General features: G+C 36.9%; 1 protein-coding gene across 2 annotated transcripts in view; it reads left to right on the top strand.

Annotated features, from left to right (window-relative positions):
• Window positions 1–19,291, top strand: part of LOC136716269 (heparan-alpha-glucosaminide N-acetyltransferase) — a 91,581-nt gene extending 72,290 nt beyond the window's left edge. For both annotated transcript variants that reach the window (XM_066693869.1, XM_066693868.1), the window contains exons 13-18: window positions 4,554–4,680; window positions 5,643–5,729; window positions 9,596–9,673; window positions 15,564–15,634; window positions 16,736–16,848; window positions 18,030–19,291. In XM_066693869.1, the coding sequence (XP_066549966.1) occupies window positions 4,554–4,680; window positions 5,643–5,729; window positions 9,596–9,673; window positions 15,564–15,634; window positions 16,736–16,848; window positions 18,030–18,211 (658 nt within the window). In that variant the 3' untranslated portion in view covers window positions 18,212–19,291. The remainder of the gene's footprint in view (window positions 1–4,553; window positions 4,681–5,642; window positions 5,730–9,595; window positions 9,674–15,563; window positions 15,635–16,735; window positions 16,849–18,029) is intronic.
• Window positions 19,292–19,849: the final 558 nt, after the last annotated feature.

The following is a 19,849-nucleotide window of genomic DNA, read 5'->3' as shown; positions in this document are numbered from 1 at the left end:
AAAACATATATAAGGTATTTATTCTAGTCCACAGCTGACACCACAAGAAAATTCTATGTTCTTCAAAAATAATTTTATTTAGAAAAATACAAGATAATAGTAGGTGTTTATCCTGATGCACAGATGATTTATGTTAAATATTAGTAGTGGAGGTTTCTTCTATAACATTTGTTTAAGTATAGTTTCACTGGGTGATGATAAAGTAGCAATTTAGTGTAGTTAATATAGTTAATTGTTATATTCATGTACCTGTTGATTCTGTAGCCCTCTTTTCACTATATTTGTAGATTGTATCATATTATCATGCCATTGCTCATTATAAATAACATACTATACCATTGGATATTTTGTGTTAGTTAGTTTAACAAATACATTAGAACAAACATAAGTATCAACCATTACAAATAATAAACAAAGGAAAGTGGTTTCTGTTTCTGATTTATTTTTTTGCTTACTTGTTTTAGTTAAATTGAACAAAACATTACATTTCAGTAATGCATTTCTCTCATATCTTGACAATAATAACATGCATATAAAATGTACTGGATCACAAACACCAACATGTATAGCCTACGACTGCAGTCTTTTTCTTGGCTAAACCAGTATATAAATTGCTGTTGTAAAATGATGTAGCTCCTGATGTCAGCACAAATGAGGCGAATCATTATACATTTACTTCTAACTGGGCACTAGAAGATTTAAGAACTAAGAAAATTAGGTCTTGCAGTGTAGTGAGGTTCCCGCTGTTTCTCTAGGTCTAAAACAATAGGCCATTCTTGTGAAGAGGAGGCAACCTATTCTCACTCTCTTTCAAAGTGGTTGGTAATGCAAAAGAAATAGAAAAAAGAATCGAAAAAGTTATTTGTGTAGCCCTTATGGAAACAAACAAATAAACATCAAAGTAGAATATACTTTTGTATTGTTTGTGTGCCAATAAAATACGTAAGCCATCAGACTTGGAAACACTGGTGTGCAGCTCGCCGGCCGGGTAATATTTTTCCTGTCATTCAAAGAATAGACGAGTGTTCGGTGAATTATTGCTATAGACAGAGGTAATAAAACAGCCTTTCACAGGGCTTTTGACTTCTTTGAAAAATGCCTTCTTATGCGGTAGGAATAAATTCTGTTTTCTATGGCTTCTCTGCACTGTGGCCCAAGGAGGTTTCGTTGTTTTCCTTTTCAAAGAATATCTAAAATCAAACACCAAATTGTGATGGCAAGAAAGTTTTACTCCTGTGCCTTTCAAGGCCTTATTTTCTCACACATTGTCGAAGTCAAGTTTTAAAATGAAATTGTCTCTTCATCACAGGTTGAAAGCTGGTTGAAGGATGAACTGTAGCAATATATGTTCATGTAAGAAGAAATATAGTTAGTCCAATTTTTTTTTACGTGAAAATCTGAATTTCATGTTTCGTGTTTGAGTTCAGAAATCTGGATGAGAGAGTTTTGTCTTTGAAATGAAACAACTTTGTTTTGTGTTTTTGATCATTTGGAATCAAGTGGTTCTAATTGTATTTTGTTGTAAAAGCCATATATACATTCTTCCCTTACGCCTAATTAGCATGAGATAATTGTGGTTATAGATAAATATGATTCAGATGTCTGGTTGTGCTGAGTTTGATATCCAGCTTGACTTGTCGAACTCTTAACCCCGTGATGAACCCTCGTATCGGTCCGCATGATGATCTCCTTGGGATGAAAACAGTGTTGGTGACCTGTAAGGTAGAGCTCTAACCGATGAGCTCTGTCAACACTTCAGTGTCGGGCCCTTCAGACACCTTTTTACTTAATTAGAACGAGAAAACTGTTAAAAGATTAAAGCTGCACTACAGCTGCTTTCAACCATCCCTCAAACGGGCTGTAAATCTGAAACAAATCCAGTTGAAGCCTAGACAAACACTAACTGGAAGCACAATGCTGTCATGTGCAATCTGCTCGGTGAGTGTGGGTGCATGCATTTCCTTTGTCAGCAGTAGAATCAATTTGCTCTTTAATTAGACTCAATATGTTAATTATTACTTTTCACTCTGTAAAAAAGTGCCAATAAAACAAGAATTTCTTGTATAATTAGTTGCTTACTTACGACATTATTTGTATGTTGAACTTGAATCTCTCACATTTTATTTTCTGCTTCTGAAGTGCAGGACAGAACAGTGTTGTGAGTGCATAATATACACTTTAACTAAAAAAAATATATATCCGTAACATTTTGCAAGAATACTGAGATTACTGATTTCCACTATTAATATGGAGCCTGTTTGCATGGTGTATCTGTGCTGGGGAAGCGATTCCTTCAGTGTAACTGCTCAATTGTAATGAGAGATTGACTCCAGAATGACCTAATTGCATTACTAGGATTACTAGTCTTTGTGCTGTCCCTCATGATGATACTGAGAAGAACTGTGAGAGAATTTTATTCCCACATCTTGGCATAAACAGTGACCCATTCTGACTGCAAAACCTGCAAAAAACAAGAGTAACACAGTAATACTAGTGATTTAATTGTGTATCCCAAAAATTGAAAAATAAATAGAAGAAGCAGAAAAATGTAAGACTGTTAAGATTCCTTTGAGTATTTTACTCTTTGTAGATCACTTCCTGATAAGATTATTTTCAAACAGTCACAATTCTCCTGACCTTTAGAAGAGAAGCAATAAATAAAAGGGGGAACAAATATCCAAGTACAACATTAAATGCCTGAAATAACACCACCAGAGAGATCAATCATCATGTCAATATGATAAGTAAAAGTTATCTTATGAGTAGCTGTGACACATGCAGTCTAAAGTGTCAGGCACACAAATGGTTTCATTCATGCAAAAATCCAGTTTGATTCTGGTTTTATAATTCTGCTTTACAACAAAAAACAGTAATGACTACTGTACTGTAAAGAAAGTATCATTCCAACATTCAAGAAGATATTTTTTCAAAGACACAGCGTTTCTCTTTGATGTTCGTGGGTGGGGCTTTGTGGTGCAGCACTGGGAGATGCCTGCAAATGTTCAGGGAAAACTTTAAAAAGAATGAAATCAACTCGCAATTGCAAAAATGATCAACGTTCTTTCAAAACAGACGTGGCAGGTGAGATAAGATTTTAAGCTTCAACAAACATATTTCATTATTGTTATAGTTGTTGTTGTTGTTTTTATTAAAGTTATTAAGTCTCATTCTTGACTGCACCTACAAATCCTGTGGGGGACGATCACTCCACACTTGATGCTTCCTGTTGTTTCTGCTATATCCTTGGTATTTACCTTGTTTATGCTCTAGTTTCTGTATCTCGTATTGTAGTGTTTACTTCACTAAACAACATATTGCATTGTGCTGTTTTATACATTGTTTGTATAAACTGCACTATGTCATTTTATAATTCCCTTTATGTCTTTAAAGCAATTGTGTAGATAAATAAAAGTAACTCCGGAGAAAGACTTCAGCCAAATAAATTGATTAGTTAACTAATTAATTAATTATAATCTCTTATCGTATTCATTTAAGGTATCACAGTGCTTAAAACATGTCATGCTTTACACTGCTCGTATGCAGAATATTAATTACAAAATGAATGCTACAGAGCTTGAAGCATTCTGTACCATGTTGCATCCTGGTGTAAATGAGCAGGCACTTGTTGTTCATTTTATGAGCTGCTCCCTGTGATTTATGGGCTCATACTGTGTGCCTCAGAGGGGGATATTAGACAATCATGGTCTGTCATAGACAATAAGAGAAGAGGAGAGACAGAGAATCTATCATCCTCTAGCTGCTCCACACTAACTCATTTTAGCCAGTGTCTTCCTTCGAGCTGTAATTTCTCCTATGATCTGTTGTCCCCATGACCCCAGAGGTGTATTTGCTATGAATGAAACCCATTCTTTACTAAACTTTTTTGTTGTTAAGCAGAAGGCACCTCATTTTGTTGTTTGTTTAATTACATTATTGTAATTTTAAGACTTGTTTTCCTTCATGACTATCTATTTTACTGGATTACTGAAATGGCTGTGTCCAAAACACAATTTTTTGCATGGTAGGATCAAGTAATATAAATGGATACTTTTTTAAAAGAAAGAATCCATGGAGTGTTTTAACACCTGCCTTCATGAAGAATGTAGCCAAAAGCATGCAGTACAGAAAGTACTTGAAAGAATTTGCACTCTACATTTGAAACAACGCTGTTTCATTAATTTAATGTAATAAATCTACTTCGTTAAAGTATATTGTTTACCAGTGGTATATTTGCACAGTGTATTGAACACTGATTCAACCTTAAGTTGAGACAGGTGGTATGTACATTGTGGATTTCCAAATAGATTTTTCTTAAATGATCCTGAATACACATTCTCCATTTGAAAAATTCAAACCTTGTCCTGAAGTCCCTCTTGTCCCTTAAATTCCATCTCACTCAAAGTTGGTTGATTCAACTACCATCAACTGGAGAAAGTGACTCACTTTTGTAGGATTGTATGTGTGTGTGTGAGTGTGTGTGTCCAAAAGGGTAAATATGCCCCAAATGTAAACTAAAGCCAGTTTGGGAGGTAATATTTTACTGTATCCATCAGGGGTTATGTGGGACCAGGTGGGATTGGAGAAGAGGGGCAGTTCCCTAATTGCACTGGTGGTGCTGCTGGATACATTGACCGGTGGCTTCTAGGTGAAAACCACGTTTACAGCAATCCTACTTGTAAGGTAAGGTGATAACCTAGGTTATTCATTATATTCGTCACATTCATCATGTTAGCATCTAAATTGTAAATAACACACAAATTATAAAATCATTCAAGGACTACCCACTGTACTACAGTCATTAAACTGGCAACATGTTATCAACATATACACCGATCAGCCATAACATTATGACCACCTGCCTAATATTGTGTAGGTCCCCCTTTTGCCGCCAAAACAGCCCTGACCCGTCGAGGCATGGACTCCACTAGACCTCTGAAGGTGTTCTGTGGTATCTGGCACCAAGACGTTAGCAGCAGATCCTTTAAGTCCTGTAAGTTGTGAGGTGGGGCCTCCATGGATCGGACTTGTTTGTCCAGCACATCCCACAGATGCTCGATTGGATTGAGATCTGGGCAATTTGGAGGCCAAGTCAGCACCCTGAACTCATGATTCATCAGACCAGGCCACCTTCTTCCATTTCTCCGTGGTCCAGTTCTGATGCTCATGTGCCCATTGCAGACGCTTTCGGCAGTGGACAGGGCTCAGCATGGGTGCTCAGATCCTTACGCTTGCCCATCTTTCCTGCTTCTAACATCAACTTTGAGGACAAAATGTTCACTTGCTCCCTAATATATCCCACCCACTGACAGGTGCCAAGATTTGAGATTATCAGTGTTATTCACTTCACCTGTCAGTGGTCATAATGTTATGGCTGATCGGTGTATATAGTCACTGGTATTTGGTATTTTTCAACCTCATTGAAGCTTCTTATAGGCATTACCCTACCCCCCAAAAAATGTATTTGCCTCTGAAGTTCCTTACGCCATTTTCCCTACTATTTATTTGTGATTTTCTTCACTGTAATTACAAAATATTATTCAGTTCCAGATTTCTGAACAGGAATTTCAATATGTCTGTGAAAACATTGCATGAGTCCAATTTGCACAGAGTCCTTAAGATTCTGTTTGTTTTTGTTTTGGCAGGAATTGTATCGAACTACAGTGCCCTTTGACCCCGAGGGGGTCCTAGGCACAGCCAATTCCATTGTAATGGGTTTCCTTGGAATGCAGGTAAGGGGTTAGCATAGAGAAGAAACCTAATGTGCCATTGAGGCTGCCCTTGTCTTCGGCAATGACCTCATACAATGCGTGATTGCAGTCCTCTTGTACTATTGTAGAGTAATCAGATCAATTTCCCTGTCTTCTTGAGAGTGGAGATAAAATGAACAGAGGGGGTGCATGTTGAGATGAGTGCCTTAAGTGCCTATAAGTTATGATGAAGTGTTTCATCCCAATGTAATAATGTTAAAGAGCCAATATAATGATTTAGCCCATGTGGGGGCTGTGTAGCTGTTCATTTTTCAAGCCTGGTTTTGTATTTGCATTTTACCTGCAACTATTTTATCCTTTGTGTCTACTTTCTACCATTCCATCCTGGGCATCAAATTAAAGATGTTTTCATTGGCATGTATTCTTATCAACGCAAAATCAGTCTACCAATCTTTCTGGAACGCATTGTTGTGCATGGAGGAGCCTATCAAATTATTACCTAATTAATATTGAAACCAGTGCCATAGTGGTACCTGTGTCTGCACACTTATTGGAGAGTGAGCATAAAATTCAGACTATTACATTAACAGGTCTGTTTCACACACCACGGATTTCCACATTTCTCTTTCACCCCATGGGCCAAACTGAAAATGGCATTTTCAGTCATACCTCCAAAAATGCACCATAGGCCCTGCAGCTAAAAAAATCAACCGCACAGCATAAGGCACGCATGAATGTTCAAGGATATAGAAACTAAGCAGAAAACATGAGTTATAATCTAGATTTAGCTGGTTAATTATTCCTTTAAAAAGCAAAACGGATGTGGATACTCCAGGAAACAAAACAGGAGGAGTAATGATTTGAGATTTCATATTGCCCTCCCCATCTCATTTTTATATCTCAGAATAACACATCTATCTCTTCCCCGCCCCCGAATAAAGGTGAAACAAATGATGGTAGCCTGGCCTTGTAGAAATTAAAGTGGAGGTTTTAACAAACGGAAAACATGAAACAAAATAGAAATGAAAGTTTTACAGGACAAAAAAGACAAGGTTGACAAGGTTGGGGGCTAAAACTGGAATGTTTTCTTTCAAGGGAAGCCTGTCTACTTCTACCTTGAAGTCCACTCCCTTGGGAGGAATTGTTATCAAATGGTTCTCATTACTCCGCTAGAAAATTCCACAAGGTCCCGGCAGAATGCGTGGAGTCATGTCTGAAAGCCTAAACACGTTTGTCATGATTTCTGCAGGTTGTAATTAAAACCCAATAATGCGCGATTCAAAGTGAACCATATGGTCTGTGTGATCTATGAGCACTGAAGTTCTCCCGAAGTGTTTTGTCAGGGCACCAGTTGTTCGTCATTTCTTTCTTTTTTCATGTGTTTGTCATGTTGGAGTCGGCTTGAAATCGAGAGTTGCGGCTCCCCCCGAAGTTTGCAATAGCACTATCTGTGATTAGTAATGTAAAGACAGATGTTTTAACCATACTCTCGTATGATGTACGTTACCGCTTTCTTGTGGATTATTCAGTGGGTAAGGCTGCTGACACATGCCGATGTATCTTTGAAGACATGAAAACAAACTCGCAAAGAAAAATTATATGCACGTCCAAATATGAACCAGACAGACGGCATCTCGTGGCATTCTCAATTGAATTTCTTTGATATTCCTTTTTGATTTACAAGTGTGCTTTTTGAGCAGGAATGCACTTAGCCAAGTGGGAGACTGAACGATAGTAAAGTCCTCCCTGTCTTGTTCATCATATTAGAGAAATTACTCTGAAGTGGGACTGCCACTGGGTATACCGGCTATAATTATAATTTTGTGCGACCCAATATTGAGATGCCAGTAGCTTCCTGCCTGGTCAAACTTGATACATGATCATCATATTTTGAATTGAGCTTGAGCCCACCGTGATATTTCTAAGAGTTTAATGTATCTGCCATTATCTTCTAGTAAAGAATACTTTTTGTCTTTAACAAGGCAAGGCTCAATTACTGATGCGTGCTCTTGGCTTGACACCGAAACAGCTGTTTGGTTTTAATAACAGTGGAGCAAGTCTCAAGGTGAAGAGAGATATATATGGTTTTCAGGGTGAGCTGAGAGGACTCGCACTTTGATGGTGTCTGTGTAGCTACTATACAAATGTTTTGTAACAGGGGATTTGCTGTGCGTACAAATCACATTGTTGAATTCCCAGAAGGTGGGAAGAAACAATGTCAGAGTGCTGAGCTCTCCCATCAGTGAGTCTGATACGGCACACCAGGTGTGCCCCCTTGGCAGGCTGTCTGTGCCCCTGATGTTGATACCTTCAGCTGAATTATATTAATCATCACCAAATTAATCAGAAAGTGTGTTGACTAGTGGCTCACATCTGGTGTAGCGTACTCTGAGAACCTCTTCTGGAGCTCGGGGACGGCATGCACAAGTCCAAGCATTGTGGGCCTGCAGCTCAGAAATCTCCCTTTTTTTTCAGTCTGTGTATTTGTCCTGTGTAAAATTATTCCTGTCTCAACTCCAATTAGGAATTCTTCAGATGAGCAACACTGGGATAGTTTATCTTATCTGGATTCATCTTTGTATTTCCCTCTCTCTCTCTCTCTCTCTCTCTCTTTCTGTTTCTGTTCTATCTGCATAGATGATTTCTAAAGCGAATTATCTATTGTAGTGGGAAAGAAGACGTTTCTAATAGGACCTCTTACAGTTCATTCTCAGGAAGTGTACAATGTGATGCAAATGAGAAACTCATCCTGCCTTTTGTGGCTGTCGGTAAAGCACTGTGATAGACCACTGATATAACTCCGAAACAGTTAACACTTTACCATAAGTAAGATAAGGAGAACTATACAAAACATGTACAGTAGAACATCCTCTAATGGGCAATTAAGAGTGAATTAACTACTCAACTGGAAAAGTTTTACGGAGATTGAGCCCAACCCAACTGTGAGAAGCAAGGAATGACTCAGTACTGTGACAGACGATTGCTGTTTTTCCTCTCTGTGGATAGGAATTTCTCTGCTCAAAAGGAGCTAGGAATCATACTGAATTATTTTTCCAGAATGAAAAGTAATGATGATCCCTGGTGGTCCTTGAGCCAAAAATTGGACAGTGGCTTAGTTTACTTTTTCTTTTTTCTTTTAACATTTGCCTTCTCATTTTTCCCAGGGAAACATAAGAACAAATGTGTTATTTCAGTCATGCTTCAGTGTACGCAGATGGATCTTTTACTGATGTATTTATGAGTTTATTTTTGGTATGATACAGAGAACAGTTTTAAAACTAATTCAGCTCTACAGTGTAGTTGCCTTTTGTCATTAGTGTCTTATACCCTTTAGTGTTCATCAAACAGACAATGGCTACAGTGTCACTATAAGGCTGTAATAATGTTGTCACATTCATTTTTTTTTTTTTTTTTTTAATACTCTGGAAGTGAGGTAATTCTGCATGAGCAAATAATCTTATTGTGTAGTTTTTGTTGATGTAAATAGCATCCATCGTTAGAGTTTTGTGTTTTTCATTCTGTTATTCAGAAAAGCAATTACCAATGATCATAATGATTACTTAATCGCATTGTTAATGCTGCAGATCATAATGCTTATTGTTTCATAATTGAATTTTCACAGAGTCTGCTCAGTTGTCTCCTTTAAATGGTGCTCTCTTGTTGTTTCCTCACAAACAAGCATGATGTTACAAACTAAAATCTTAATTTGGTTTACTCATTAGACAAGTTTTACTGCCATATATATATTAGTGTGATCTCTCCACAAATATCACTACATGTATTCTGGATTTCTGTCTGTTTTTTTTTTAAACATGATTTAAGTACCTTTCTACAGTGTTCAATAATGTCAACACTACAAATGTATTTGAAACATTGTGTTTTAACAGGCCGGCAAGATTCTGCTTTTTTACCGGAAGAGAACTGGCAGCATTCTGAAACGGTTCCTGCTGTGGGCTCTGTTACTGGTACGTTCAGCTCAAATTGTAATAATAATTGCTTATTTAGTGAATTAAATTCTTACTTTGCATGAACTAAATTTGTATCCTATATTTGCATCCTATAGTGGCTTCCTATATTTCAGATACCTATTTAAACCCATTCCATACCATAGTGCTTATTGGTGGTATCACCTTCATGCTATTGTTTTTACCCTTTTCCTTTGTAGTCATAATGATGCATCCATTGCTCTTTTGGAAGATAATATATGTTCAGCTGGGGAATATGTAAGCAGACAGGGCCCTTCCAAAGAAAAATGATAATGGCATCGAAGAGGCTGAATGAGCTACCAAAGATTTTTTTTTCATCCCTTAGACTAATAAAAGGAATACATCAGTAACATTAAAAGTTATTTTATCTTCACTTCAACTATTGCAAAAACTCAGTGTCCTAGAAGTGTCAAAGGTTGTGTTTTCACTTTACAGGGCAATTTAATATATTTAATTCCTATGATGGCATTGTTATTGAATAAAGATCACAGTGAGATATTAATAAATGTATGAAATGACATTCTCTGAAACTTTAGAGGACTGATAACCTAATGGTGAGCCATGTGTAATATCATATCCATAAACAATCCATTACATTGGAAAATTCACAAATGACTATATATGTTTTCTATCAAATGCTAATATGAGGAAGATTATTAGCAAAACTCAAACTCAAAACAATGAGGAATCGAAAGCTGTCTCGTTAAGATAATACTAACAAGTCCTAATGTTATAGTGGTCAATTATCATTAAATGTCAATATTACTCTGTAAATTAAAATGTCTCCTAAAATTCCTATCACTTTGCCTATGAAAGCAGAGTGTGAAATCTAAGAGGGCAGTACACTAATTTTGGGAAGTCTTTTGAATCAAAACATTATGCAGATGTAGTGAACAAGTATAATCGCCTCACTCACCTATATTGCCTGGCCTGCTCCTAATCGGAGATGCCATTATTGGATTCTTAATAAGGCCAAATGCATTGCCCCCATTTTGCTATGGGAGCCATTTTTAACCAGCTTTGTCAGGGAAGCTCTATCTTTTCTTCAGTACCTGACTTCTCTTAAGGTTAATTGCTTCTTCGTTTGACCTGTCTTTCTTATTTACTGCAAGATAGAAGATGATTGTGCAGACAAAAGGCTAAGCACTTGTCGTCTGTTGTGATGATGACATTTCAATTAGCAGGTGGAAACAGGAGGGCAGTTTTCATCTGTCTTGCGCCGGCCGGTCGGCCCCCTCTGCAGTAGGTGGGTCCCACCATGCAGCGCAACAAAACCCAAGTCAGTGTTTCACAGATTGTCACTGAAGGGTATGACTATAGACTAAAAGATGGAAGGCTGTAACACTAATTAAAATGTGAGGTATGGTCCTACCCCAGTGGCTTAGTTAGTAGCATATTAAAGTACTTACGTGATGTAAAGATTAAAAAAGTTGTCTTTAACTATTTAATAAGACCTGGAAGAATGTATGTTATAATAAAAAGGTTTTGCTCCTTCTTTCAGATGTATGAAGCCTACTTCTGTAGCATGTATGATGATCACACATACCCCTTCTGAAAACTTATCAACAGACAAAAGTTGGGTTTTGATACTAAAGTTTATAATCTGCCTTTAAATAGAACTGTTTGGTAAAGTTTAATGACTGGCTATTTATAGTCATGGGAATCCAATGTCCAGAATATAAGTAGCCCCATTTTATGATGTAGTAGTATTATACACAGTGCACAACAATATTTAGTGTAGCTGCTTGATATTGAATTGTGTGAAAGGCCTTGTGTTCTTTCATAACTGAATTTGGTAGCCACAATTATCTGGAAAAACTAAGTTTGAAAACATAGCCAACATGTCACATAGGGCATAGCATTATTAAATTGCAACAGTGCACTGATATATAAATGCTATTGATTGATTGATTGATTGATTAGTTTCTATTGGCATTCAGAATGTATATGTAGAGAAGTAATTGATAAAGACAATCTTGTAAACAGGTTTATGAAAACAAACCCAGACACTGTCTGGGACATTTGGGTCAAGCAGTTATTGCATTAAGACCGGGATGGCAGTCCGGATCGTGTTCCAATCTTTTGTTGCTGCAGTACCGCCGTAACTTAATAAACAGGATGCTGAGTTAATTAAGGCTCAGCGATCAAAGCACTGGGTGAGAGATGGAAATTGAGCGGTTGCCCCACATAGTAGCCATGTCATCTAGTGAAACGCCTCAAGGCGCAATCAGAAAATCGCATGTACAATATTTCCAACCCATTGATTCTGACATATCCAGAAATGATATTCATCTCACCATGTAAACAACACACTGGAGTTTTAACCCTTCTTCTACTAGAAAGTCTCTCCTGATTATACAAATCACAAACATATCTAATGAGATACTATTTTTCTTAAATCTCACAAATCTAGTTTACATTTTATTGTTTTAGTTGTGACACATTTCTCTTCTGTGGTAGCTCTTCTTGTGATGTAATTGGAACAGTATAATCAGGGATTTTACAATGCTTTCCCCCAAACAAGTGAATTGATCAGCAATAAACAAGCATACATCTAATGGCCGAGTATATGGTCCAAGTAGCAAGCAATGCTGCATGCTTGTGATGCATCAGGTGTGCCATCTGTGTCAGTTTTCATTGTCTGGGGAGCCAAAGTAGAGTGGAACAAAATCTCTATTGCTTAATGCTTCATTCAGACCACTCTCTCTTAAATACATTGATATTCGTGAATAGATAAGTGTCTCACCATTACTGATGGGCAGGAAGTTTCATAGCCTACCATAATTACAATACCCTGTTGTACATTTTACCCCTTCTATCTGCAGGTAATAATAAAAATGGCTTTAAAAGTTACTTACTCTTTCTCCCTCTGTCTCTGTGCCTTTTTTTTCTCCCATAACCAAAATACCATACCCAATACTTCTTGTCTTCATTAAAAAGATTCGGTATCAATTACTGAAATACTTTATATTGACCATTAAAAAAACCTCCACTCTTCAGACAGTTATATTAAATAAACAGAACATAAGAACATATTATTTGGTTAAAAAACACAAATCATTTATTGGTAAAGGAGAAAAAAATATATACTATGTAGCTTTGGATCAACAATCAACAGTGTAGTGTTTTAAAATAAAGAAGTATGCCTTGACAATTTGTGGCATTACCTTTTTTTATCTTTCATGCCACTCTTAAAACATTTATGTGAAATAACCTTTAAGTTGATTAATTTGTGTTTTTTCATTAATGTATTTGTATTGAACCCTGTTGAAACCTGACATTTTGCTTGTCGAGTGTTTATTAATAAGGTGAGGTCTACAGCATTATGAAGCAACCAAAGGTCTTCAGACAGTTGACAGGGAGTCTTCAAATTTTAATTGAAGTTGACTGCTATAAGTTCATGTATAGCATGTGGTTATTGAGCCGGGAATAAAATGGTCATAATGTTGCCATCTAATTTGAAGGATCTCTTAAAACCTGCAGATTTAATTAACCTGCTTTGTTTTTCGCCCACATCAAAGAGATTGTATCACTTTACTGAACTTCAGGCCTTGAGGGTGTCATTACCAGCTCTGATAATGTTGCAAGCAGATATGATTGTTGCAACATATACTTTCAGCTCTATCAAACAAATAAAGGAAAGACTATAGAGAAATATCAGGCACACATGTCCACACATTCAAACTATCAGAAAAGATACTTTAAAATCACATACATGTTTATTAGAATTACAGACACACAAGGGAAATCGTTTTCATTAATATTTTCATTGGAAGCAGCATGATAAAAAAATAATTGAATATATCTGGTGGGACCTTACAACTCGGTGACCGCAATCTTTTGTTGTACCATGAAGGGCTAGCGTCTGTTTAACCTGAAATTAGAAAGTGTTTACTTCCCCAGTACTGTCTTCAAGTGTGTGAAGGTTTCATTTTTAGCCTCTAGCTCACAGGAAGCCAGATCTCTACAGCAGGAGATTGAAGAGCCTTGTGTTTGAGAGCTGTGAAACACTTCCCTGCCCAATGAGGTGAAAAGTGCCTGTAGGGAGTCTTTTGCAGGGCTGTCACTGAGAGTTTCCAGTACTGCATCACCAGGAGGTTAAAGGTCATGTGGAAAAGGCAGCACAGAACTAAACAAAGAGTATTGTTGTTTTCTTAATGTCACACGTCACACTGAGGTTCTGCTTATCTCCAAATCTCTTCGTTTTCAGCAGGGAACCAGCAAGAATCCAATCCCAGAAATACATGTAAAGGCACTATTAACCTTCAAAGCGGGCTGATTATTCAATTTGAAATGCCTGTTCTTCCTTTGAATAGAGTATTTCCTCTTGTGTTTAAACTGTCTTTTGACCTGTGTATACCCACGATGCATTATTTTTTACACAGTATAATAAGGCAATGAAATGTGTCTAGACAGAACATCTCACTGCAGGAACAATACAGGACGTGTTAAATGTTACTCAGGTACAATGTTCTCATTCCTAGTTTATAGTGGAAATTAATTCAAACTGCCCTGTCTCTGTGTTTACATCCTGTGTTGACCTTAATATCTTTACAAATGGTATTATCAAAAATGATAAATGTAATTCAATTCATAAGTAATGATTTTTGATGTTCGTTTTTGTCCCACACAATTCTTATTATTGTTTTTGTGTACACATAAAGTAAATATGTTTTTGTATTATTATTTTCATTACACTGAAACCAGGTAGAAACTCAGGGGGAATAAAATGGTAATGGTTTTCCTAACTTGAATATATTTAAGCTTTCCCAATAAGCAGTTTCCCTGTATGCGTGGGATCTGTGTGTCTCCATGAATCATTCAGTCTGAATAGATTAGGACAGCCTATAGGGGGGACAGTTAATTTGATCTTATAGTAATTGTTTTAGTGCCAGCTTTAAGGCCCCTGAAAGGTATGATACCAGATTTTCTCATTACAGGGTCTAGCTAAACGATTTCAAATCAAAAAGCATTATAAGTTTTACATTGAATGTTGGTGCCTCCTGAGCATCGTAACAAGTCATATTGGCAACAACGGTCTATTCAGCAATATTGGCTGAAGGAATTGCACAGGGATGTACTGCAGAAAAGTATTTGATCTAAGAGTTTAGACCATGGCTGACAACAATATCCTATTGACTTATTGATATTTGAATGTAGATTAATATTATTCTTATAAACCAGAAATAAAACCCAAGGAAGACAATTGTAGATGTGTGCAATTTTGTTTTTGTTCTTTGTTCTCTGATTTATTATTCCTTAACTTCAATTTTATACATTTCTTCTATGATGTTGTATGAGTAATACACTTACCTAACTGTTGTCTTTTCACACATCTCCCAAGACAAGCAGGCATTGGGGATTTATTTATATTTTTAGTACTCTTGTGTGTGTGCATATATTTGACTGTCTTCACTGTGTGTATTGGTCCAGACAGTTTATTGCGGGACACAATAAGTGAGGAATTAAATCATTCAAATATGCAGGCATTGTTTACTGCTTCTTATATAATCATATATATTAAGCAGTTTCTTTTAACCATTTCATTGCATTCTGCGTCTGGTGAAAATGCCTGCGCAGGCAGATTCTCGAACTTTCTCCAGTCCCACCAAAGTGCGTGCCAATCTGAGTTACAGTGTTACACGTCTGTCGTTGCCTGATGGAATATTGTATCGAGCTGTTTTACTAGGTGCCAGTGTGTTTTTTGATTAACCAATCAATGGAGACACTCAGGAGTTGAGTAGGGATATCCATCTAATGCCCATTGCTTCCTTGATTTTGTTGTTCCTGATTTTTTTTGCCCAGTCCAATATTTCCTACTTTATTGCACCATGCTGACCTGGATTCAATGTTTTATTTCCACCCTCAGGGAATCTTATCGGCCATCCTTTCTAAGTGCACACGAGACGAGGGATTTATACCTGTCAATAAAAACCTCTGGTAAGTGCTTTCGGTCCTCTAAATCCTGCCGCTTTTCAGAAGGGAAGAAGGGAAGAGTTTCAGAGATGCACAAATCACTGGCCGCTAAAACATGGATTTACCTGCTTCAAGTGACAGACAGCACTGTAAATAAATGTGTGCGAGGTGATGTGCACACATCCCTTACTGTGTGACACTGTTCTGGTATACTGCCCAAGAAAGTCAGCTTTGATATGACTGTATAGCGATAATATATCAAACAAAGTTGGGATACTACACATTGATGGGTCAATCAGCATGCCAAGCTGGTCATGAAAGCCATATAATGAAAGAGTTATGACTCAGACATGAGTTTCATCTCAGTGCCACCCATTTCTCAGCTCCCTAACTGTGACTGTGGACACCATAAGATCACTGCAAACTAAATATCCAGGCATGCATCCTACATGGACCATTTAGTCCTTAATAATAATGCTTAGATGCAGGATGCCAGGATGCAGCGAGTGCCCCCCCTGCTCCGGGTTGCTTTTTATGGGCAGTTCATCATGCACTGGTTATTAAGCCCTTGAGCATAAATCATTGTCCAGATTTTCAAAAGTAATTAACTCCCTGCAGAGTCTGCCGCTCTCTGCCAAGTGGCACACATCTCGGAGGGCTTTCTATTGACCATACTAATTATGAAACATAAGAGAGTCGGTCTTATTGTTTTCCTTTATACTACTTATCTAACATTATTGATGTGCATGATGGGGGTTATTTTTACATTTACCCAGACGCTACTTCCCCCCCATTTTGGTCTATTCTCAGGCCTTCTTTCAGGTACAAAACCTCCAAAAAGGTTTTCCAAAATATCAACCCAACCCAACCCATTCCACAGGGTCCATAATCTTATAGGTTTTATGGAATATTTTAATTATTAACTGATTACTACCTAGGGGAGTGCTTGTGTATTAAGTAAATACAGCCATTACATTTGAAGGTGTGTTGGGATAGAATCCATAATCTGTGATGGATGATGGATTTGGTACAGCTATGGGCAACCACTTGAACATCTTGTTCTTTGTTAGTTTATAATAGTTTAAACTGCTTTGAAGTCTCATAAGCATTGTTGTTTTGTTTTAGGTCTCTGTCTTACATCACCTGTATGGGATGGTCTTCTTTCATCCTGCTTGGGGCAATGTACTTCATAATTGATGTCAAAGGCTGGTGGGGAGGCCAACCTTTCATTTTCCCAGGTACTGTCAGGATGTCCAACTGGAAATCATAAACTTGATTGTTATTTCGGTGGTGTTTGCTGATGATTTGACAGATTTTAATTCAGTTTTATATTATAATGCATATGATATGGGAAGTTGAAATGTCATGCAACAAGGGAAGCAAACTCTCTCTTCCCCAGTCACATACGCTGTCATGACCTGTTAGAGAATCCAGTTTTAAACTTGTGATTCAAACTAGAGTTACTAAGACTACATCGTACATCATTGTCTGTCCCTATGTCCCTTTAGCATTCGTCACTTTGCTGTGAGTGTTGTCAGAAATAGGAGGATATACAGTACAAGTAAAAGTTTTGCATTCTCAGTGGTGTACAAAACAAAGCACTATGTCTGGTTTGGAGGTGGTTTAATTAAATAGGTTTTCAAATGCAGATCAGAAGCTAAATGAAATTACACAGATGGCTTCAGCCCAGATCCCCTTGGATTTACTTCCACATAACAAAACCACCCCATATTATTGGCACATTTGAAGGCACTTTTGATTAATGAGAGAAAGGAGTAGTGGACGTAAAACACAGAAATACTCCTTCATCCCAAAGACAGGGTAAATGAACATTGGTTTGAGAAAAGTACCTTTGCAGTAATGTCCATTTGTTGGTGATGAATAGTGGTCTTTAGTTCACAGAGCTGGGTCCAAAACTATATATTTCTGTAGTATACTTTGTTAATATGTATTAAACTCAGTGCTCTTTTACAGATTTATTAACGACCTTGTCTTGCTTTTATTAAAGGCTTTATTGAGAAAGCATTCAAGTGTTCATATCCAATATAACTATAAACCACATTAAAGTTACTTATAGTTGATTGCTCATTGTTCACTTAATGTTAGGTTCCCCTTAGGAAAACACATAGGGTTTTAAAGGTATATTTTATTAATGCAATGACAGTAAAAACTTTGAAGTGACTATAACACAGTTTATCTGGGACATTCGAAGGGGCAAAAAGAAAGGTCTATAAAGATGGAAAGCAAAAAGGTAATATATATTTTTTTTTACCTTTTTGCTTTCCATATATATATATATATATATATATCCAGAACATTTGCGCATCTAGCAATTTACATACAGCATGTTAGTAATATTTTTAGGTTCTTCCTTTTTGACTTTGAATGTATTTGTCATTAAACCCCAGTCTCTCCACAGGGATGAACTCCATCTTTGTGTATGTCGGCCACTCCCTCCTGGGCACCTACTTTCCATTCAACTGGGATCTTCAGTTTCAGGAGAGCCATGCTGCACAGCTCTTCCAGGACCTACTAGGAACAGCCCTCTGGGTCCTCATCGCCTACTTCTTGTACAGACATAAGTTCTTTCTCAAAATCTGAACAACCTTGGCACTATAATTGACACTGAAACACAAAAGGGAATAAGAAAAACAAGCAAAAATGCTAAATGCTACAAGCAATATTTCATAGATTTTTTTTACACATCCATCTTATCAACATGGTTATGTTTCAAGTTGGAAATAGTCCTTTGCATTTGCGACCTAACGATGTGTTACTTATAACTACCTAATACATATCCAGATAAACTGTTTCATCTTTAGTCAATAATACAGTTTACTTTCCTGATGCACAATGTCTTATTTTTGTTTTCTTTACACAATCTGGGTGTATTGTACCTAAATTGTTCCTTGCCATGGCAATTAATCTGAATGTTACAAAATGCTGAATGTTTAAAAGGAAGACAGAGTTTTTCTTCATAAATCCTATCAGGGATTTTATCATACAAAATGTCAGTGTTTTTTCATTCTTTTAGTATAATGCGGCAGAAGTAATCAATACAGGTTATGTAAGTAACTCTAATGCATTTAAGGAGGGCTGTTTGTTCTATGTCAAGGTGTTCCTGTTCCTTAGAGACGACGCAGAGTTCACACCATCCTGGGGATTGGAAAGAGCCTCATCTTTCCCAATTGTTCCTCATGCCTTCAGACCCACTTTAGCTGGAATGCTCTGATTTTCATTTGCTCACTTATTTAAATGTGGACTACTTTATTAATTTATACATCAGTGTGATCATTCAGTATTGTTGATATATGTGACATTTGAGGTAAGCTGTTAATTTTGTTTTGCAGTAAATTTCGGCATTTTATACAGTTTTAAATATATTAATCAAAAAAGAAAGCTGATGAATATGCCGTATTTTATATCCACACAGTATGTGTATAATTTCCAGAATTGAAATGTTGTTTGATTATGCAAACTTCCAATACTTATTAACCAGAATGTATTTTTGATAACCATGAAGACCCTTTAAATTTCATCTGGCGAATCACCCTTCTTTCTTCTTAAAATGTACCACATGTCCTATTGCTCATAAGTAAACAATAACAAATGCTTTGGCTGTGTCATTCAACTGGGCACACTTTTCCTCAATTAAAATGTTTTTTCCTCAATTAAAATGTTTTCCAGCATCTGAATCTGTAATGTATTCGCTGCTGAAATAGTACCATTAGCACATTTCAACAAAGTAAATGTTCCTGTTTTGATTTATTAATTTATTCCTATTTTTATTTATTAATTTTACATAAGACTGACACCTTGATATTACTCAAACAGAACAATAATTAAAGACTTCAACAGGATTGTAATAAACAACAAAGTCTACCCCACTTCTCCACTCCACACCAGCCCAACACCGCTGAATGAGTAATAAGCATTAGGATTGTAATGTTGGGTAAATGCAATCCTTTTCCTTTACCATATTCTACTGCTCCATTACTAAATTGCTAACACCTTTGAAGCAGAAGTTATAATAATTTATGGTCCTGCATATGAACTGCAGGGGATTTGTTTAGCTTGGTTTCTTTAGGCCCTAACCGCCCCCTCGGGTAACAGGACAGATATATCAAGGGAGAAATGCATCAGATGTTCAGAAAGAGGGCTTAACAAATTAGAGTGAATGCTTGCACCACTTACATTTCCCTTCACGAGGGTGTTGTTATGGGTGCTTCTTGCTTGGTA

The sequence above is a fragment of the Amia ocellicauda genome, chromosome 20 (genome assembly GCF_036373705.1).
Source record: "Amia ocellicauda isolate fAmiCal2 chromosome 20, fAmiCal2.hap1, whole genome shotgun sequence".
Classification (NCBI taxonomy): Eukaryota; Metazoa; Chordata; class Actinopteri; order Amiiformes; family Amiidae; genus Amia; species Amia ocellicauda.
Note: the sequence above shows the minus strand (reverse complement) of the source record. Positions and strands in the feature narration are given on the sequence as shown.